Source organism: Dysidea avara, chromosome 8 (genome assembly GCF_963678975.1).
Source record: "Dysidea avara chromosome 8, odDysAvar1.4, whole genome shotgun sequence".
Taxonomy (NCBI): Eukaryota; Metazoa; Porifera; class Demospongiae; order Dictyoceratida; family Dysideidae; genus Dysidea; species Dysidea avara.
The window spans coordinates 16,175,367-16,198,997 of NC_089279.1; the positions used below are offsets into that span (position 1 = coordinate 16,175,367).

At 38.0% G+C, this 23,631-nt stretch overlaps 1 protein-coding gene across 1 annotated transcript in view; it reads right to left on the bottom strand.

Moving 5' to 3' along the window:
- LOC136264793 (uncharacterized) overlaps nt 1-23,631 on the bottom strand; it is a 306,221-nt gene that overhangs the window by 173,572 nt on the left and 109,018 nt on the right. The window contains exon 18 of the mRNA XM_066059562.1: nt 10,992-11,121. Within this exon, the coding sequence (XP_065915634.1) occupies nt 10,992-11,121 (130 nt within the window). The remainder of the gene's footprint in view (nt 1-10,991; nt 11,122-23,631) is intronic.

Consider the following 23,631-nt stretch of genomic DNA (forward strand, 5'->3'; position numbering starts at 1 on the left):
CATATATAAGTGTGTACACTGTAGGCAATAGATTATAAAATATGTTGTTTTAAAATTGCTATGCACTGTTAAAAAAAAGCAGAAGACTGAATCTTTTTTTATTGAAGAGCTGAAGAAATCAAAGCTTGCATCTTATCTCACTTTTTAAAGACAGATTTAGATTGCAGCGGGAGAGCTGGTTAATTCCAGTACATGTGGTTAATAATATTGCTTATACATTCCTCATAATCTAAGGCTTATTTATTCTATATTTAAAGCAGATATTAAACACAAAAGTACTTGGTAATATTAAAAAAAAGCACAAACTGGGTTCAAATAAACACCCGGTCCTAAATGAAAACCAGGGGGTGCCACCTTGGTGTAGGGGTGATGCGAGATTACAGTAGCTTAATTTGTAGAACAAGGCTTGCTACAGGTGATGAAACCAGTGGCTTATTGAAAGTATGTCAACAACAGCTGCTGCAGGGAGCAATTTTTTCAGCTGATTCATGAAGAAATAAATGCTCCAGGCATCTATACAATATTTGTAATGAATAAGTATATCATGTCTCGTGTCCATGGTCAACATGTACAATTCCAACTTTAGTTATGACAACCATCTACAAGCCCATCACTTTCAATACTTATAAGCATACCATTGTGTGGACATAACTAAGCAAAAAATTGTTTAGCATCTTAAATTAGGATTTAGCTAGTATATGCCAATATATCATCACATATCACATACATGATTTGGGTACTTTAAGTAGCTGGGTGGTATTGACAAATAGATACCTTCAGTAAAAGTATCACAGTATTGCTTAAGAGGTGATTATCAGCCATTGGCTATTTGCTGACCAATTAGCAAGATTGTCACCCATCTCTTTGCTTAGTCTGGCATTTGTCAGGTCAGGTAAGGTTGGGTATAGGCTATGGTTCTCACCTGTGTAGCTATACACTAGTTGACATAATAAAAATGTTCAGAAATTTACAAACCACGTAGGAACCGCTGTACCATCATTATTGTGTAAACAAGTATTGAGACAAATACTGTTGTTGGCTCAGGCATGTCAGATCAAGTCTGACATGCATCTGATCAAGTCTGACATTTATCTGGTCATTACTGAAAAATTATAATCATCATCATGGTATTAATGTTAAAGCCATTGGTATTACAGTAACAGTCAATAAAAGCACTAAATACCCACGGTAGTTCAGAAACTCTACATAGTTCAGGGGCGGATCCAGAGTTTCGAAAGAGGGGGGGCACCTTTCTGAAAAACAGTTGAAGACCAAAAAAACTTGCTGAAAACCAGTTGAAGACCCAAAAAAAAAAAAAAAAAAAAAAAAGGTCACAACAATAATAGCTAGTTATCCTTACCTACTATATCACGTCTGTTATGTAAAATAAAATCCTATTTGTAGCTTCATAGGTAAGCTACACTGCCTCATGAACATTGTGACTGCTTTATTAGAGTAATTGACTGCTCTATTAGAGTATATCAATCTTGTATGCAATTTCTTGAAGGGGGGGGGGGGGCATTTGCCCCAAATGCCCCATCCTGGATCCGCCACTGCAGTTTGATTATATAGTGGACTACATCACTACCTACCTACCAACATTGTCACATATCTGTATGATTACCCTCAATGAAACATGCCCACAAGGAGGCCATAATGCTCAGATAGTACCGTATAGCCTAAATATTTCAAGGGGTAAATTTTTCGAGGTTGAGCAATATTCCTAAAAAGAAAATTTTCATGCATTTGCAAACACTCCTAAAATGTATTACACTATATGGAGGTCTAAAATATTTCAGGGTAAAATTTTTGGTGGTATCCTCCAAAACCACAAAATCAGCAAAAATTTTCCCCCTCGAAATATTTAAGCTATGTACCACTTTCACACCTCAGATCAAAGGAAAGCCAGTGCATATATATCACATACTGTACCGGTTCAGAAAAGTTAACGAGATATACGTACTGGTACAGTGCATATATCTCGTTAAGCCAGTGCTATTGTACACCTAATAGGAGTGCACACTATATCCAGAAATCATTAGATTTCTTTGATGTTATAATTTATCTCTCTTCTAATATATAGAAAAGCAAGCAAACTGTGATTGTGGGTATGAATTTTGCCAAACAAGCTGTGATTGTGGGATTCAATTTTAATACATCAACAGTAGTTTGTTTTTTGCTTTTGTAAATGTAGTGATTAAAGTAACATAATTAACACTAGTCTCTTAACATTGCTATATTAGCAAAAGTAAAATCAAACTACTGTTTGATGTATTAAAATTGAATCCCACAATCACAGTTTATTTGGCAAAATTCAATCCCACAATCACAGCCTACTTGGTTCCCTATTTGAGAGGACATAGCAACTAAACATTTTGCCAATTAGGCAAGTCTGCATGCTAAAGTAGAACATATTAGTATACCACGGGCACTCATGCTTTGCCTGTATATACACACTCGCCCTCAGGCTTGTGCGTATATATCAGGCAAAGTACTCGTGCCCGTGGTATAACTATTACATATGGTATGATGGTATGGTATATAGCCCAGGGCTAGTGCAAAAAGCATAATGCATGTCAGTAGTTACCAGGTGGCAGCCAAGTATTTAGATTGATAGTGCAATGTATCATGATATTCTCATTCAGGACGGCAGTAGCAAGAGCAGTATATTACTACTGCAAGAGCAATGGTAAGCTTGGATTCATGTTAAAAGAAGGATTTAAGCCTATTTGTCTTTATCTGCAGTGTCATGTCAGTGCATTCTTGTCCATTGTCCAGTACATGAAGCCATCTAAGTCTATGCAAAAATACTGCTGTGTTACTTGAAATACTTATCAAAGTCCCTTGCATTCAAGACTGATAGGCTACAATTGCTATCTGCATAACCACGGAATTCCTTAAAAGAAATTTTTAGGGAGTATCCTATAGTCCCAGTTGTTCAATAGGGCTATACCAACAAGGCAAACAAGTGTAGAAGGGTTTATACGGAACAAACCATGGTTATGCTACCAGGCTGTCTTAAGAAATATCTACATGGTAAAGCAGTTCGCCATCTATTGGGACAGTATTCAGTATAGTGATATTTGTGAAGTGACTATCAGGTTATTAAACTTTTACTTACAGAATGTTTAACTGTTGAGTTGGAAAAAACCTATATATGTCTCTATGATGCCCTTAGTATGGGGTTAATCTTGAAACTATGTCATAAGTTAAGTAAGTACCACTATCTCCAGCAGGACTAGACTACATCATTCCACACTAAATCTTGTGATTTGACAGACTGTTCAACAGCCACAACTGTGTATCAAATTTAATCTACCCAAAAAAACTAAACAAAAAGAGATGTAATATAACCCCCACCCTTTGACCTTGTGGCTTAGGTCTTTTAAAGAGGTCACCAAAATAGATCAGGTATTACGTATATATACGCTTCGTATATATACCTGTAGAATAACCTTGAAGGAACATAATGCTTGGGTGGAAGGACAACTCATTATAGGTCCACTGTCTTTCTGTGGCTCTCTAAGTTGGCCTATTTTTGATATAAATGAACCACCTGTATTGAAAGACTACCTTATGCTACTGTTAATTCATAATTCTCTAGCTGTACATTAATGTTGTAGCTCCAATGCAGCCACCTTATCAAGAAAATCCAAAAATGGACCTAATTAGACAGGTGGACTTCAAAATAGAACCACCATGTGTCCAGAAACATGTGAACATTTTACCTTCTTTATTAAGTCAAATCCTACCACAGTGCACTTACATAGGTCCACTCCACACTACAGTGTTTAAGTTACGTACAAGGTGCAATGGAACACTCCTCAAAATGGATATCCTGAACAGTGGACACCTACACAGGATACTTGTTCACAGTCCCCTTTTAATGGTGCACATGCATTTGAACTACTTCTGTAGCTACTCTAATATGAACATTTTATCATGGTCCCATGCAGGTGAAGGGCTCATTACACAAGTACATAAGTTGTATCTCAAGGAGTGAGCTACAGCATTTCTAAAAAAGTAGCATGGACACTTTCAATATCAGAACAAGCAAGTCTTGTATTTGTACAAATACACTTGCAGGAGACAAATTTTACATGTGTATTCGTGTGAATTTTAGACTTACTTGTACTAATCTTCAGAGTGCACATGAATGTAAAATGCTTTTTAAACAATGTAGTAACTACAGTAATTAACTTCACACACTAAGTTACAAGTATGTACAGTATACATACAGTGAACCTTACTATAATTCCTGGAACCATGATAAAGTATTTGTATTAGAGAAGTCACAGAATTTTCTGGGATCCAATGTACATATGTATATCTGGGACTATGAACAAAAGTCCTGGCTATCAAGGTGTGTCCACATTTCAGAATTTCCTTTCTGAGGAGTTTCACTGTACCTACACAGCCACATATATAGCTTAAAGGGCATGGAATAGGCCTATGTAACTGCACAGTGGCTTGATTTAAGTGTAGGTTAGAGGCCTAACATGAGGATCTTCATGGATTTAAAAACTGAGGTGAAGCTAAGGTATTTAAAACATGAAGATCCGAGGGCGTGGTCTCTAACTGACTTAGAAAATAAAAGCTTTTTATATGGGCACATAGGTGGAGTTATTGTGGGATTGGATTAGATGTCGTTTTAAATTCGTCACACAATCTTAACATGAGTGCAGAAGACGGAACATCTTTCAGTCGAAGAGCTGAAGAGAAATCAAAACTAGTACCCTATCACTGCATGCTTCCTGAAGACAGACACTAGTGAAGATAATCATCTCAACAAGGAAACTGACCAGTTGCTGGCATTGCACATGACATGGTATCACAGCAGTATGAAGAACAAGTGAATTAACATAACAGTTGGCTTGATAAATTACGATGATGACGATGAGTTGTCATTGTATTTATGCACAACACCAGGATTATGACCAGGCTTGGTTTCGCATACAGACCACACCCACATTACAAATATAATCATTCTACAAAAGCTTACCCATCTAGGTATCTGGTAAAGTGCTTCTATAGTTTAAACGAAAACGAAATGTGCTTAAAACACTCTAGAAAACAGACGGGTGCTAAACAGAATTTTCTGTGATATTGCTGGACTTCTCCATTCATCCTAAAAAAAATGTAGCTACAATGTTAAACAGTGCCTCTCATAATGGAATTGCTTTAGGCATTCTTACAAAAGGAATGGAGTGGTCAAACCCATGTTGGATTGGGTGATTTCGCCCACTGTAGCCTATTAACCTGTAATATGCTTGAGAGAGCAAAGCGAATCAATGATCGAATGTGAGATTTGCAATGCTTGAGGTCTTTTCTGCTAGCAGGTTTTTACATGTGAGACTTTTATAATTGCCAGATTTATTAAGTCAAATCAAGTCAATCAAATTAATTAAAATGGTATGCATAGAATGCTTTGATCATTGGGAGATAACGAGGTCTTTACAATCCACTAAAAGACCTGCTAGCAGGTTTGCAAATGATTGACTTGATTTGACTTAATAAATCTGGCAATTATAAAAGTCTCACATGCTTCTGGACACATTGTGGTTTAGTTAAAGTCCGCCTGGACTGTAAAATTTAAGACATCTTAATTTGGTTGCAAGAACCAAAATACAACAGCCCTTGGTTTGCCAATAATTCCACTCCTTCAATTGCTGCTAAGCACACATGTTCACTATACCTGGCTAAAAATAAATGTTAAAATACAGTTTGCTGTACTGCCAGTCTGACGACCATTGCAAGGACCATCTTATGCCCACAATAACAAACTTATGTTTAGCATGTGCCTTTTAGAAATAATTAGGGATCTTCTCACATATAGCTAAGAGGTATACAATCAGCTCTTGTTTCACTAGTGCATGGATCCCTACTTCATTTAAATCATAATTTACACTAGTCGTTGTTGTAGATTTTGTAATAGATACTTGTGAGCATTACGTAACTGCTCTGTTAGAATAGCATGACAATTTATCTGATTGTTGTATTAGGGTAATTACTTATAGGCATATCTAAATCTCACTATCTGGGTGTCGAGTTAAGCTGTCATATGTGATAAATCACTATGGGGTGTGGTCATGATGATTCATTTTTTGTAATGAAACATTGTTATAAGTGATTTCCTTTACACTTGCACTTTAAATAATTCTTTGGTGTCTACACTGTATTTTAGAAGGAAAGTGTCAATACAAAATACTTTGATACATATAGTTTCCTAGCATGAAGAAGATGACAGTAAGTAAGACTACAAAAATGGCTGTAAGGTACAAAATATTTATTGAAATATGAGAAAATGGATGCCACATGTGAGTTGTTGGGGCGAGCCTGAGTGAGCCCACAAATGGCAATAGTCACTCGTACGTACGACCATACGTCTGACCATTCCCGACAGTTTATGTAACGAACACGGACAGCCCCACACTGGTAGTGCTCAACTGGTACGTACGACCGTACATCTAACCATTCCCGAGAGTTTACATAACGAACACGGAAAAGTGCGCCACATGGCTTAGAATTTGTCACTTGTCTCTTCGCTCACAACTCATTCTTATCTACATTGACATGGACAAAGAAGACCATCTTGAAAGAAGGCCTGGAGAGAATGAGACAGGGCGAGGAGGGAACACTGGCTGGTGAATGCCTAGGTGAATGGTACGTCACGTTCACGAAAACTTCCTGTACGAAAAGGCCGTATTTGCGCCACTTGGCTTAGAATTTGTCACGTGGGTTACAACTTCTTATCTACATAGACATGGACAAAGAAGACTGTCTTAGAAGAAGGCTGGAAGAGAATGAGACAGGGCGAGGACGGCAGCAGAAATTCCAGAAGCAAGTATAGACCTGATAGACGCCATACACACTCACAGAAGAGAGCATGCAGTTGGCCAATGAAACTGCAGAAGACAGGGAGATAAGTCCTAGCTGACTATGTTTCCACACAGTTATGTAGCTATATACTGGCAGGCCACTGATGAGCCTCCCAACTTGAACTTTTTTCACCTTCCTCCAGCTACCTCTAGAGTAGCCTGAGCATTTCTGTGTGTATAGCTACAAACATACACACACACATTAAACACTATTCATGGAAATACAGTTGATGCCGCATCACTTTACACAACTCAGGCTCGCCCCATCATGCTTTTAGCATCTGTCTAGTTATTGTGACATAGGTTGCTTATTGTGATTAGTCTGTGTACTTTAGCTTTTATGTGGCAGGCAGGCAGGCAGGCAGGCAGGCAGGCAGGCAGGCAGGCAGGCAGGCAGGCAGGCAGGCAGGCAGGCAGGCAGGCAGGCAGGCAGGCAGGCAGGCAGGCAGGCAGGCAGGCAGGCAGTCAGGCGGGTGGGCGGGCGGGCAGGCAGGCAGTCAGGCGGGTGGGCGGGCGGGCAGGCAGGCAGGACTTTAATTGTATGTTTAGGTATGGAGGTATGTGATTTGAATACAAAGCAACTTTTTCCATTTGGGCATGTTTTGCTAATTCCAGGTGACTGTTCTAAAAAAGTATCTTGCCCCAATGTTACACTTGTTTGGTTTCACCTTGTAACTCTGGAGCTGTTACTCCAGTTTCTTTGTTTCTTTCAAACTACCAGGAATTGCTATGATGCTTCCTATGTACAAACCAATGTTCAAGCTATTTTCAAAAATGGCTTACCCTATTACTGTGACAAAAAACTGATTTGATATTGTATGAAATTTCTCTGTTACTCTGTGAATGCAAATCAGGTTTTTACTAAACTTAGTACATGATTTTACCTTTATTAATCCTTTATGTGCGCCAAAATTCAAGGCAGTCAACTTGCACATTAGTGAGAGTGGAAAAGAAGAAGAGGGCCCCTGAAGACGAAATAATGAGATTTGGGCAATTTTGTGGTGTACGATGGAGTACTTTTTTCATTCAAATTTAATGTGTGACCTGGCTACCTGATGGTCAACTCTACCGAAAGATAAGGTCCAATTTGTACAGCATCATGGATGGAGCTTCCATGCATGCATAAAAATAGATTTTCCTTCTCCATATTGGGGGTGACACACTGGCTTTTTAGCCACACTACTGTGTATCTTGATTCATTACTTGACAGAAGGCAAGAGACCAGGTGCCAACTTGAATTATCATATACATACAAATTTTTGAGAGATGCAATTTTAGCAGATTTCACTGTTTGCAAAAGTTTCATCCTCGAAAATCAAGAATAGTTCTATGCTACATAGGTAACCTAAATGAAAAATGAGTGATCCTCAAAAATAATAATGCAAATCCTGACATTTGTTAATCTGTGAAAATCACATACCTTGAAAATTTATATGTATACGTTAACTGTTGAAAGGGCAAGGGTTCAAAATTGATCCCAAGTGTATCTCGTGTATTTTTCTCTTACATGCTTTAATGATAACCGCTTTTATCACCATGTCTCCAAGAAGAGACTAAAATTTAATAGCAATTTTCATTTAAAAATTATATCTAAGGAAAAGACTTACAGAGTCACTAGGAAACTCGATCATGATCATGAATTACTGTTCTCTCTGCAACCATAATTCCAGAACATTATTGGTGAAGTAAGCAAAGTAAAGCTCAAATAATTGTATAGCCAACCCGGTACAGAAGAGTAGTTAGTGTTCCAAAGACAAGACAGTAGGTGAGCTAGTTGTATTATATTACATTGCAATACAATGAAACAATGATTGTTTCACTACTACACTTTCTAATGACTGGTTGCTTTAGCACTTTTTCACTACTCTAGTTTATCATGAACCACGATGGTGGGTTCATAATAGGGATCGCAGTGGAATTTTTGAAAATCCTAATAGAGCAGTCACCTAAAACCAGCCTTAGAAAGCAGACTCGAGCATAAAACAACCCTCAGAAGGCTTATTATCAAACACTGAACTCAGAAAAATTGTGATATAGCAGTAAGAATGGACTAGACGAAATTTGTAAACATTCAAAAATTGCGAATTTTATGCGAATTGTTCATATTATTATTCATAATATTATTATTATTATTTTGTTTCACTCGTGTACAGCCCAAGGCTTCCATTTTTTTGCAATAAAAACTACACAGCCTTACTCACTGAGTCCTTCTGTGTGTTCATGACCCATTAATCAACCCGTACTCCACAGATCGCTAACCGGCCTCCACCTTGATAAATTTCTAAGTTCTTCTTCGTCATTGCCTGCTGTTCCGTATACGGAAGAAGCCGTAGAAGAACAAAATTATGGGATCTTGTGTGCTCAGGGATGTGTGTTGTTCGACTATAGTCTTTGTAACGTTAATAGATGGCAGATTGAAGTTGTGCAGCACTCTTTTACCTTACAAGATCGCCATAATAGGATCTCTAGTGAGCTGCCCGTCTTCGCTACAAGAAGTCGTTCAAGCACGCATGCGAGGTATCCGTTTATTCTTCTTCCTAGCCATCACAGTGAGTGCTTTGTTGTCCATTATAGGTGGAAGATAAATGGTAGCGCTGATATCATGGCTGCTTTTCACACGCAAAAAAGGTTGGGTGGGGTGTTTATTACAACCCTACCATGTAAAAATATTTTGTGGTCTAACCACATATCATCAACAACCCTCCCATATGGTATCCATGTCATAAACAACTTAAGGGTGTGAAGCCTGACAGTCTTATATGGGAGGATTGTGTGCTACTGTGCTTATGTCACTGTAACTAGCTACTGTGTACTTTAGCACATTCTCTGATCAGCTAGTGACATTAACAGTTGCAAGCATTTATGAACACACGTTAACCAGACTTAAATTTGCTGACTATACCTATGGTGTTCCACTTTATGACACACTGCTGCTAGCAGGCTACACATAGGCTTTCCAGGGCTAGAGCCCAGTCTAAGTCCTGGCAATTGAAACTCAATATGCCAGTTTAAAGTAGTCTTGCATGGGTATGACTGCCAAATCCCTGGTAATCATGTAAGACTGGCTACGCCACTGGACACTAGTATAGTGATATTGTGATTTGTACATGCAGACACCGGCATAGGAAGACTTCGGCCAAGCCTAGCCATCTCATCCTATTTAGCTTGATTAACACCAACTCACACAGTTGCTGCTACATGCAGCCTTGCATGTTCATACGTGCAACTTGTACATTTATACAAAGGTGTTGTAAGCGTCATCACTACAATAATAGCACTACAGCTACAATGTATAGCTATCTCTTCACTACCTATTCTGCTAGACAACTCTACACCTATAATGCACATGCTTGATGTATGCATCGTTCTCTTTTTTTTTTAAAAGGACTCTACAGGAATTATAACACTAACAGTTACCATTCTTATAACTTGTATCATAGAGATTCATTCTTTTCCTTCTTTTAGAATAAACACCTAAGACATCTTGTTCTTCTTCAAGTCTCCTGTACTGTAATCAACACTGTCTCCTGTATGATAGGTGCACAATCAGTAATTCTTCTGACAGGTAGCTAGCTCGTATAACAGTGTGTTTTCAACAATGGCACAAAGTGTGACGATGGTGGCTGAAACACTGAGTAGACTAGGAATTAATATATCCTACCTTATTATTTTGTGCATGTACAAATCAGAATGAAAATACAGTCTTTATCATAGATTACAAATTAATATTGCATTAAGATATCTAGTTAATGAGTTAACCTTTTAAACTGAGGAATCTCTGTTAGCTTAGGCTACACTATAATGTGCCAATTAACTTATAATCCATAAATGGATTTGGAAAAAAGTACACAAACTAGACATATTAAAAATTTAAAATAAGAAATAGGGATCGCTAAAAAAAGCCACGAAACAAGAAGGGATCGCTGGGGTGGTAATGTAAACCACAAATCCTATTTTGACTCTTTGTACTCAAATGGAGCTTTAAGAGAATAGTCAAAATAGGGATTTGTGGTTTACATTACCACCCCAGCGATCCCTTCTTGTTTTGTGGCTTTTTTTAGCAATCCCTATTTCTTATTTTAAATTTTTAATATGTCTAGTATTATAGCTTACCTTCATAGTATAATCTAATGTAAGAACGTAATGTGACTCATCAATGTCTTGAAGTCTTTTGGCCTCATTAAGTGGCACACCAAGAGCAGATGATAGATATGAATCAAACTGTTCTCGTTGCATAAGTTGTCTAAAAAAGAATTACATAGTACACATAAAATGAACTTCAAAGGTAATGCTTTACAGATATACGGAATTTTAAATTTAATTAGGGATGTGAACAAAAAAGGAGTGAAACAAGGTCACCTACATCCGCTAAAGGATATTTAATTTTTATTTCAATCTATAGCCACGTCTGAATTAGGGATTAAATCTCCAATGGTATATCAGCAGACCCACTTGTTTCACAACTTTTTATCTATGATTCATAATTTTTACTTTTTCCTTGTACTTGTTTGTTAACTTTTAAAACAAAATTATGACTGGTGAACCCACGAAATGTAATTTATTGCAACACAATAAATTGAAGTGAACATGGCTTGGTGTGGGCTTAGAATATGACCACAGTAAACCTAACACGCTTTAGGAATAAAAAAATAAAACAAACTAACCCGTCTGTGATTTATCATACAGTAGCTCAATCAACTGAAAGGAACATATGTTTGGTAGAACGAACATGAACCAATCTTGTACAATACACTTAACATGTTGGTTACTGTGGCCCACCCATGGAAGTAGTGGCAACTGCCACCATTTATTGAGGACTCTATTACACATATGTGCTCATATATACACAGTTAATTGCCTAGCTATCCACCCTTCCACCGCACCAAGCTCTATCATTGCCTACTTTTCCCAATGCTAATTACATAACATTATCCACAAAGCTGGTAGTGTACGTAACAATACACAACAATCAACAAGAACACAATGACACCATAATAGCAAATGAGATCAAGACACACGGTAGTGTGTCATGCGGCCCAAGAAGCCGGCGTACCACACCATGAGTATATTAACAGAGAGAAAGAAAAGGAGATTTTCACACCTATGTACCTCTGTGATCCCTTATCCAATTGGAATCAAATTTGCTACAGAGATACCGGCCAGGTAGGGGAGTCCAGATACTCCATTTGAAGAGAATCGCTCCAGATATGTCCGAGATACGAGCGACCAAAGTTTCATAGTTTTTTTTCTTCTTCTTTTTGTACACTTTGTAAGACCTGCCATAATACATGAATGCGTGCTCCAATCAGGCTGAAATTTAGCACACTTTAAGGGCTCATTACAACGGATCTCAGTACCAAGTTTGGTAGGAATCCAATGAACATTAACGGAGTTACGACCGATTATTCACATAGAATAAGGTCGAAGGTCTGTCACGCCCACAGGGTAAACCCCTAGAAGGAATGAGCTGAAAATTGCTATGTAGATGGAGTAACTATCGTAGGAGTGTCTTTTGGTGGTTTGAAAGGAATCCAGATAAAGGCCATCGATATATGACACAAAACCCAACCTGTGTCACAATTATGCGATCGTCTTTTATGAATAAAAAAACTATTAGTTTCCATGCCTACCAGGCAAACCGCTTAGAGCAATGAGCTAAAAATTGGCATGTTGCTGGAATAATCATCATAGAAAGTTCTTGCAGTAGTATAGAAGAATCGGATTACAAACCACTAAGTTGTGATTCAAAAGCCAACTACATGTAGCAAATGCGAGATCGAGATACTCTAATAGAACAATCACCCTAATAGAGCATTCAACGACATTTATAACTTACTCCATTATAGAATTATATTACATTGCAAGTTATTCTATAGGAAGTTGAGCTACATCCAGTTAATCTTATTGACAATTCAGCTAAAAGCAAGTCACCCTGTAGAGAGTTCGGCTACAAATATATCGCTGTAGAAATTCAGAACATTACAAGTCACACTGAAGAGAGTTCAGCCAAACACGTGTAGAGAGTTCAGCTACAACAAGTCACTCTGTAGAGAATTCAGCTACAAACAAGTCACTGTTTAGAGAATGTCAGCTATAAAGAACTACCAGTAGAGAATTCATCTATATAAGTTAGCTACCCTATAGAGATCAGCTACAAACCAGTTACTTCATACAATGTTCAGGTACAAGTAAGTCACTCTGTAGATAGTTCAGCTACAAACAAGTCACCCTGCCAACAAGTCACCATGTAGAGAGTTCAGCACATCCAATCAAAAAACCACCCTGTAAAGAGTTCAACTATATAAACAAAAGTTAAAATCATCTCTATGGAGAGATCAGCTAGAAACAAGAGAGAGCTCAGCTACAAAATTAACAGATCACCCTGCAGATGGTTCAGCTACAAACAAATCACCCTGTAGAAAGACCACCTAGAAGACGTCACCTTGTATAGAGTTCAGTTACAAAGAAACCACCATGTAGAGAGTTCAGCTGCAAACAAATCACCTATAGAGAGTTCAGCTACAAACAGATCATCCTGTAGAGAGTTCAGCTAAAAACAATTCACCCTGTACAGAGAATAGCTAGAAACAAGTCATCCTGTAGAGAGATCAGCTAGAATTAACCTTGTAGACAGTTCAGCTACAAACAAATCACACTGTAGAGAGTTCAGCTACAAACAATTCACCCTGTAGAGAGATCAGCTAGAAGAGGTTACCTTGTAGATAGTTCAGCTACGAAGAGATCACCCTGTTGAGAATTTGGCTAGAATAAATCACCTTGTAGAGAGTTCAGCTACAAAGAAGCCAACATGTAGAGAGTTCAGCTGCAAACAAATCACCCTGTAGAGAGATCAGCTAGAAGAAGTTACCTTGTAGAGAGTTCAGCTACAAAGAAACCATCATGTAGAGAGTTCAGCTGCAAACAAATCACCCCGTAGAGAGTTCAGCTACAAAGAAACCACCATGTAGAGAGTTCAGCTGCAAACAAATCCCCCTGTAGAGAGTTCAGCTAGAAGAAGTAACCTTGTAGAGAGTTCAACTGCAAACAAATCGCCCTGTAGAGAGTTTAGCTGTAAACAAATCACCCTGTAAAGAGTTCAGCTAGAAACAAATGATCCTATAGAGAGATTAGCTAGAAGAAGTTACCTTGTAGATAGTTCAGCTACAAAGAAACCATCATGTAGAGAGTTCAGCTGCAAACAAATCACCCTGTAGAGAGTTCAGCTAGAAACACATCATCCTGTAGAGAGTTTGGCTAGAAACAATGAGAGTTTCAGATACAGTTCAATTATGTAAGAAGTCACCTTATTAACTACAGTATGTGATAATCATTCAGTATTAATTATACAAATATTTAAAGCTGTACACACAATTACTTCCTTTGTTCCACAATTCCTGCAGTAAAGAAAAAAAAGTCAAAAGGAAGCACCAAAGCCAGTTTATGGCCAGCTTTGTGGCTTGAAATACAAAAAGAAGTGATATCTAAACCAATACAGCCAAGCTGTAAAAAAAGAGTGCAGCCCCCAAAAAGGCCATGGTGAAAAAAGATGTGAAATCCAAGGTGGCAGCCAAGAAATGGCTGTGATGGTAGGTTAATGGCAAAAATTTTAATTACAACAATTCAGGTAAATTTGATGCCGAATCCTAGTGGAGGAGGCAACACAAATTCACCTGATTGTATATACATGAGATTATGCATGACATGACAATATATAGATTATATAATATCTGATATAAAGAGAATGAGTTTGGATGAATAACGGGCAACTGAGAAAATCATAGGGCGGACAGTAAGCTCTTCCATAAACAGGGTAGATGAATGAACATAGCATTTGCAACTTCGTATTGTCTGGAAAACAAGTGATGATTGGAAACTGCTAAGACATGTCAAACTGCAGCAATTGATGACTAGCAACCAAAAATGACAGACAAAGCTATGTCACGCACATTAATATTGGCATTGATTGATAAAGCTTTACAGCTACATAACTAGCATCTAATTCACCCAAATTCCTCCAAATTTCCCCAGTTTCCCAAGCTTGCCTTACTCCACATATAATAAAATTATGATAGTACACAGACAGTAATATTATTGTAGCTAGTTAGAATAACTACACATAGCACAGATATGTATGAAGCAGATGACACATCCAGATGGTATATAGCAAATTATGACCATACTAAACGAGTATGCAACTAAGTGAGCCTGTATGTGTACCAATAGCTGTAAGCAACATGCTAAGCCTGTATGCAGGGAAGTAGAGTTGTTGCAGGACCAGCAGGGACTAATACACAAGTACCTATGAGTATAAAGGAGTGTGCAAATATACGTAGCACGAATGTATACAGCAGCCCTGCAAATGGTTGTATGCAAGCGTCAGCTACCTGTATGTAGCAACAAATGTACACACGTATTAGTGAGCATGAAGTGAGTCTGCAAATTGCAACAGCTATCGCTATGCACGGTATGCAGCAATTTTTAATGCAAGCATGTAAGCAGAATATAAACATAAGCACATAAGCAGCAGCAGCAATGGTTGTATTCAGAGTTTGAATACAGCAAAGAATACAGCAAAGTACTATACATACTAATGTTGCATCGATAATCGGTTCAATAATCGGTATCGGTCCAATATTGGCTACTAGCCGATTAATCGGTTTTGATTAAGTCAAAGCCGATGTTAATCTCCAATGTGCTGTGTAGTATAATGATGTGGGGGAGACTAGACATAAGTTATTTGGCATTTTATTTAAGTTATGTGTTGATGGTTTAGCAGTGACTACAAGCCATGCCCATAATAAACTGTCAGGTTTTAGGCCATGCCCAACAGTAAAATGAGGTTTTAGGTTTCTATGTAGTACCAGTCACTTGTCTCAGTTGTATAGCAGTAGTAAAATTTACTTAAAACCTGTTTACCATGAGTAACTTTTACTGGTGGTATACGTATATCTAACTTTACATTTTAGCCTAGAATGAGCTATATATCAACAGTTATGTCACTAATATGAGTCATTTAGTAATGATGAGGATGAGTGTTAGTGTTATTAGTGTATATCAGATCAGTTATCGGTATCGGCATCGGCTAATTCTGTTGCTTGATATTGGTTATCAGAATAATCGGCAAATTTGGATATCGGTGCAACACTAATACATACAGACATTGGTAAAGTACAAGTAAATTTACAACTGGAGCTAAAGAGGTTACATATGTAGTATATAAGCCTGCAATGGTTTTAGATATTGGTTATAGCTTGTACCCACTGATCGCATGAACGCGTATAGAGATGTATTATTTAATATTGTAAGCAGATGCTTTCAGAACTCAGATCATATGCCGTTTGTCTTATCGCAATTGTGCAATCAGTTTTTATTCCATTTAGTGCTCTGCATGTAACACATGTCACACAAGGAATGAGCTCACCAGTTACAATGAATCTCCAGCAATGATAACCTTGTTTCTTGTTACAGTCTTAACCAATTCTGTAGACTGGAACGACTGCTATGAAGAATTTCAGGCCATGGTAGCTCCACTCATACAAACGCCTCTGGATTGCACATTTTCTTCACCGACCACTGTCTCTGGCACAGCAATAGCAGGTGACGTAACACTAACAGTCCTGTTTAACTTTTGCTTTACTAGGCCATTTACGCTTCGAGAACGTGGTGTGTCACGTGACCCAAACCTGTTAAACCAGTTTGCAGATTATGTAATGCTTGAAACCATTTCAACATTACTATGCGCGCTTAGGTCATAGCGCACCCTTAGGTCATAGTGTGCACTTAGGACACAGCAATTATATGCAAGTTCTTATATTCCTACGACTGAAGCATGCATGTTCACTTCAACTTATAGTGATGCAATAAGATACATAAAATCGATGATGTTATACTAATTGATTGCATAATGCATAAACTAGCTTTTCATAAAAGGACATGGCAGAGGAAGGGACGCATTTGCCCCAAATGCCCTATGCTGGATAAGCCATCGATCATTTATGTAGCCTAAGTCTCACTAGTTGATCCCTACTTCATTTTTAAATTAATAATTTTAAAATATACTAGTACTTGATATGTGTCCTACTATTTACGTTGAGGTTATTAATATCTAAACCGAAACAGCCAAGCTGTAAAAAAGAGTGCAGCCCCCAAAAAGGCCAGGATGAAAAAAGGTGTGAAATCCAAGGTGGCGGCCAAGAAATGGCTGCAATGGTAGGTTAATAGGAAAAATTTTAATTACGACAATTCAGGTGAATTTGTGTTGCCTCCTCCACTAGGATTCGGCACCAAATTCACCTAAATTGTCGTAATTAAAATTTTTTCCATTAACCTACCATCACAGCCATTTCTTGGCTGCCACCTTGGATTTCACATCTTTTTGCATCCTGGCCTTTTTGGGGACTGCACTCTTTTTTTACAGCTTGTTAGATATCACTTCTTTTTGTATTGCAAGCCACAAAGCCGGCCATTAACTGGCTGTGGTGCTTAGTTTTAACTTGTTTTTTTTTTCTTTTCTGCAGGAATTGTGGAACAAAGGATGAAATTTTGTGTACAGCTTTTTGTCTGATTAAAATTATTTGTATATTTAAAAATGAATGATAATCACATACTGTAGGTAATAAGGTGACTTCTTATACATAACTGAACAGTAGCTGAAATTCCCATTGTTTGTAGCTGAACTCTTTTCAGAGTGACTTGTTTCTAGCTGAACTCTCCACATGGTGATTTGCTTCCAACACATATTTCTACAGGGTGATTTGTTTGTAGCTGATCACTATAGGGTAACTTGTATCTAGCTGATATCTCTACAGGGTGACTTGTTTGTAGCTGATCTCTCTACAGGGTGATTTGTTTGTAGCTGAATTCTCTACAGGGTAATTTATTTGAAGCTGAACTCTCTACATGGTGGTTTCTTTGTACTCTACAAGGTGACTTCTTCTAGTTGAACTATCTACACGTGATCTTTTGTAGCTGAATTCTCTACAGGGTGATTTGTTTGCAGCTGAGCTGTCTACATGATGGTTTCTTTGTAGCTGAACTCTCTACAAGGTGACTTCTTCTAGCTGATCTTACTACAGGGTGATTTGTTTGCAGCAGAACTATCTACAAGGTAACTCTTCTTCTAGCAGATCTCTCTACAGGGTGATTTGTTTGTAGCTGAACTATATACAAGGTGACTTCTTCTAGCTGATCTCTCTACAGGGTGATTTGTTTGTAGCTGAACTCTCTACAGGTGATTTGTTTGTAGCTGAACTCTCTACATGATGGTTTCTTTGTAGCTGAAATCTCTACAAGGTAAATTCTTCTAGCTGATCTCTCTACAGGGTGATTTGTTTGTAGCTGAACTCTCTACATGATGGTTTCTTTGTAGCTGAACTCTCTACAAGGTAACTTCTTCTAGCTGATGTCTCTACAGGGTCACTAGTTTGTAGCTGAACTCTCTACATGGTGGTTTCTTTGTAACTGAACTCTCTACAAGGTAACTTCTTCCAGCTGATCTTTCTACAGGGTGATTTAGTTGTAGCTGAATGCTTTACAAGGAAACTTCTTCTACCTGAACTTTCTACATGATGGTTTCTTTTTAGCCAAACTCTCTACAAGTTAACTTCTTTTAGCTGATTTCTCTACAGAGTGATTTGTTTGTAGCTGAGCTCTCTACAGATGATATGTTTGCAGCTGAACTCCTCTACATCATGGTTTCTTTGTAGCTGAATTCTCTACAAGGTAATTTCTTCTAGCTGATCTCTCCACAGGGTGATTTATTTGTAGCTGAACTCTCTACATGGTGGTTTCTTTGTAGCTGAACTCTCTACAAGGTGACTTCTTCTAGCTGAACTATCTCTTTCCGTAGTTGAACTCCCTACAAGGTGACTTCTTCTAGCTGATCTCTCTACAGGGTGAATTGTTTGTAGCTGAACTCTCTACAGAATAATTTGATTGTAGCTGATCTCTATACAGGTTAGCTGATCTCTTGAGTTCTCTTCAGGGTGACTGCTTTATTAGAGTATCTCGATCTCGCACTTGCTACACCAAGTTGGATTTCATGTTATAACTCCATAGCTTTAAGTCTGATTCTTCTACACCATTGAAGAGCCTTTCTAAGATGATTACTCCATCTGTACAGCGATTTTCAAAGCATTACCCCAAGCGGTTTATCTGGTAGGCATGGCAAGTAGTCGTTTTTTATTAGCTAATATCGATTGCATAATTGTAACACACTGTTGGTTTTTTCGCTGTATCTTCCTGGTTTTTAGCTCGATTTCTTTCAAACCACAAAAGGTTTGAGGTTCAATAGTTATCCTATTCACCCACAAATTTTCAGTTTCTTCCCATAAGCAGTTTACCCTGTAGACGTGACAACATATTGGTGTTAGTTTTCGTGAATAATCGCTAATAACTCTTTGCTTGTTTATGGTATTCCAGCCAAAGTTGGTACTAAGATGCGCCTTTATACCCCCCTTCTGTGTGCCACATTTCAAGGTAATTGCATAAGGCGTTCACATTTTATAGCAGTTTTTGTAAGTGTGCGAAAAGAGGAAGAAAATAAGATGATGAAAAAAAAACCAAGAAACTAAGCCAATTTGTGAAGTCGCATATTTCTGGAATTCTTGAAGCGATTTCGCTCAAATTTGGTATGTGGAGTACTGAAGTTGTTGGGCGTGTCCACAGCAAAAATCGTCTTGTTTCATCAAGGCAGCACAGAGCTACAGAGATGTGAAAATTGCATTTTCGTTCTTCCTGTCAATATACTTATGGGTGGTGCACGCCAGCTTCTTGGGCCGCACAACACACTACCGTGTGTCTTGATACACATATATAAGTAGCAGTAACCGAAGTTAAAGAGTGGGTGGATGAAGTGCTAATTATTTGTGCATGGCTAAACTAATTAATTATGTTTAAACTTTGACTTACCTGATATAACAACTTTAATGGTTACAGCTATATTTCTATTGAGATACATTGCTGTAATCTGGTACCGCTTATTGGATGACTTATTTGCTTCATCATAAACTGTTTAATCTAGTTGTGCATAGTGCCATATACACAATGTTTATTTTACCCAGCTTGTGTGGAAGTTTACTGTACCAGCCCAGCCAAATAATTTCCACAGTTGCCCTTTCCCCAAAACATTTTGTGTATACATAGATATTGCAAGAGTGTTTATTTGTTAAGTGTGTTGTGTACATTACATAGCTTTGTTAAAAGTGTATATGTAATAGTTATGACACGGCTGCGAGGGATTTTAGTGATCTATACACCCAAAAGCTTGAGGGCCATAGGCCCAAGGTCAGGAAAACGCGTGGTGTAAGTCATATCTAATCCAAAACAGCCAAGCTGTAAAAAAAAGAGTGCGGCTCCCTCAAAAAGACTATGGTGAAACAATATGTGAAATCCAAGGTGGCGGCTAAGAAATGGCTGTGATAGTAGGTTAATGGTAAAAATTTTAATAACGACAATTCAGGTGAATTCTGTGCCAAGACCAAGCGGCACCAAAATTCACCTGAATTGTCATTATTAAAATTTTTACCATTAACCTACCATGGTGGCGGCCAAGAAATGGCTGTGATAGTAGGTTAATGGTAAAAATTTTAATAACGACAATTCAGGTGAATTCTGTGCCAAGACCAAGCGGCACCAAAATTCACCTGAATTGTCATTATTAAAATTTTTACCATTAACCTACCATCACAGCCATTTTTTGGCCGCCACCTTGGATTTCACATCTTTTTTCACCATAGCCTTTTTGAGGGCCGCACTCTTCTTTAACAGCTGTTTTGGATTAGATTTCACTTCTTTTTGTATTTGTATACCCCAAAAGCCGGCCTATGGCTGGCTTTGGGGCTTTTTTAACCTATCTGTTTTCTTTACCACAAGAAGAAGAAAAGATGAAGCAGATGTTAAATACTTCAAAAATAATTCTGATTTTATCAGTAAATGTACAAATTATATATATATAATACATATATTTATTACAGAACTCTCCATGGCGGTTTCTTTGTAACTGAACACTCTACAAGGTGACTTCGTCTAGCTGATCTCTCTACAGGGTGAATTGTTTGTAGCTGAACGATCTACAAGGTAACTTCTTCTAGCTGATCTCTCTACAGGGTCATTTGTTCATAGCTGAACTATCTACAAGGTAATTTCTTCTAGCTGATCTCTCTACAGGGTGATTCGTTTGTAGCTGAATTCTGTATAGGTGATTTGTTTGCAGGTGAGCTCTTTACAGAATGGTTTCTTTGTAGCTGAAAGCTCTACAAGGTAACTTCTTCTAACTGATCTTTCTACAGGCGACTTGTTTGCAGCTGAACTCTCTACATGGAGGTTTCTTTGTAGCTGAACTCTCTACAAGGTGACTTCTTCTAGCTGATCTTTCTACAGGGTGATTTGTTTGTAGCTGATTTTTTTACAGGGTGATTTGTTTGCAGCTGAACTCTCTACATGGTGGTTTCTTTGTAGCTGAACTCTCTACAAGGAAGCTTCTTCTAGCTGATCTCTCTACAAGGAGATTTGTTTGTAGGTGAACTCTCTACAGGTGATTTGTTTGCAGCTGAACTCTCTACATGATGGTTTCTTTGTAGCTGAACTATCTACAAGTTAACTTCTTCTAGCTGATCTCTCTACAGGGTGATTTGTTTGTAGCTGAACTCTCTACATTGTAGTTTCTTTGTAGCTGAACTCTACAAGGTGATTTCTTCTAGCTGAACTATCTCTTTCTATAGTTGCATGAATTCCCTACAAGGTAACTTCTTCTAGCTGATCTCTCTACAGGGTGAATTGTTTGTGGTTGATCTGTCTACAGGGTGACTTGTTTGTAGCTGATCTCTATACAGGTTACTTGTTTCTAGCTGATCTCTTGAATTCTCTTCAGGTGACTGCTCTATTAGGATGACTGCTCTATTAGGATGACTGCTCTATTAGAGTATCTCGATCTCGCACTTGCTGCACCAAGTTGGATTTCGTGTTATAACTCCGTGGCTCTAAGTTTGATTCTTCTACACCATTGAAGAGCCTTTCTAAGATGATAACTCTATCTGTACAGCGATTTTCAAAGCATTACCCCAAGCGGTTTACCTGGTAGGCGTGGCAAGCAGTCGTTTTTTATTAGCTAATCTTGATTGCATAATTGTTATGCACTGTTGGTTTTTTCGTTGTATCTTCCTGGTTTTTAGCTCGATTTCTTTCAAACCACAAAAGGTTTGAGGTTCAATAGTTAACCTATTCACCCACCGAATTTCAGCTTCTTCCCATACGTGGTTTACCCTGTAGGCGTGACAACATATTGGTGTTATTTTTCGTGAATAATCGCTCATGACTCTTTGCCTGTTTATCGTATCTAATCCAAAACAGCCAAGCTGTAAAAAAAGTGTGCGGCCCTCAGAAAGGCTATGGTGAAAAAAGATGTGAAATCCAAGGTGGCGGCCAAGAAATGGCTGTGATGGTAGGTTAATGGTAAAAATTTTAATAACGACAATTCAGGTGAATTTTTGTGCCGCTTCACAAAATTTACCTAAATTGTCATTATTAAAATTTTTACCATTAACCTACCATCACAGCCATTTCTTGGCCGCCACCTTGGATTTCACATCTTTTTTCACCATAGCCTTTCTGAGGGCCGCACACTTTTTTTACAGCTTGGCTGTTTTGGATCAGATTTCATTTCTTTTTGAATTTGTATACCCCAAAGCCGGCCTATGGCCAGCTTTGGGACTTTTTTAACCTATGTTTTTTTCTTTACTACAGGAAGAAGAAAAGATGCAGTAGATGTACTTTAAATATTTTATCAGTAAATGTACAAATTATATATACTGTATAATACATATGTGACCGGATTTGCGAAAAGGGGTCTTCCACACACATCCAATTTGCCAACTTTGACAATTGATAACTTCAGATTGGAAAGAGCTATTACCTTGAATTTTGGACAGTGGAGAGCACCACTATAGCTGAATACGAGGTGAAATTTTCAGGTTAATATGTTACTTGAACACTGAGTTATGGTCTCTAACGGTTACGGAATTGGATGTGTGTGGAAGACCCCTTTTCGCAAATCCGGTCACATAATATTATATTGATTACAGAAATCTCCATGGTGGTTTCTTTGTAACTGAACACTCTACAAGGTGACTTCTTCTAATTGCTCTCTCTACAGGGTGAATTGTTTGTAGCTGAACGATCTACAAGGTAACTTCTTCTAGCTGATCTCTCTACAGGGTGATGTGTTTGTAGCTGAATTCTGTATAGGTGATTTGTTTGCAGCTGAGCTCTTTACAGAATGGTTTCTTTGTAGCTGAATTCTCTAAAAGGTAACTTCTTCTAACTGATCTTTCTACAGGGCAATTTGTTTCTGGCAGAATTTTCTACAGGGTGATTTCTTTGCAGCTGAACTCTCTACATGGTGGTTTCTTTGTAGCTGAACTCTCTACAAGGTAATTTCTTCTAGCTGATCTCTCTACGGGAGATTTGTTTGTAGCTGAACTATCTACAAGGTAACTTCTTATAGCTGATCTCTCTACAGGGTGATTTGTTCGTAGTTGAATTCTGTACAGGTGATTTGTTTGCAGCTGAGTTCTTTACAAAATGATTTCTTTGTAGCTGAACTTTCTCCAAGGTAACTTCTTCTAACTGATCTTTCTACAGGGTGATTTGTTTGTAGCTGAACTATCTACAAGGTAATTTCTTCTAGCTGATCTCTCTACAGGGTGATTTGTTTGTAGCTGAGTTCTCTACAGGGTGTTTGTTTGCAGCTGAATTC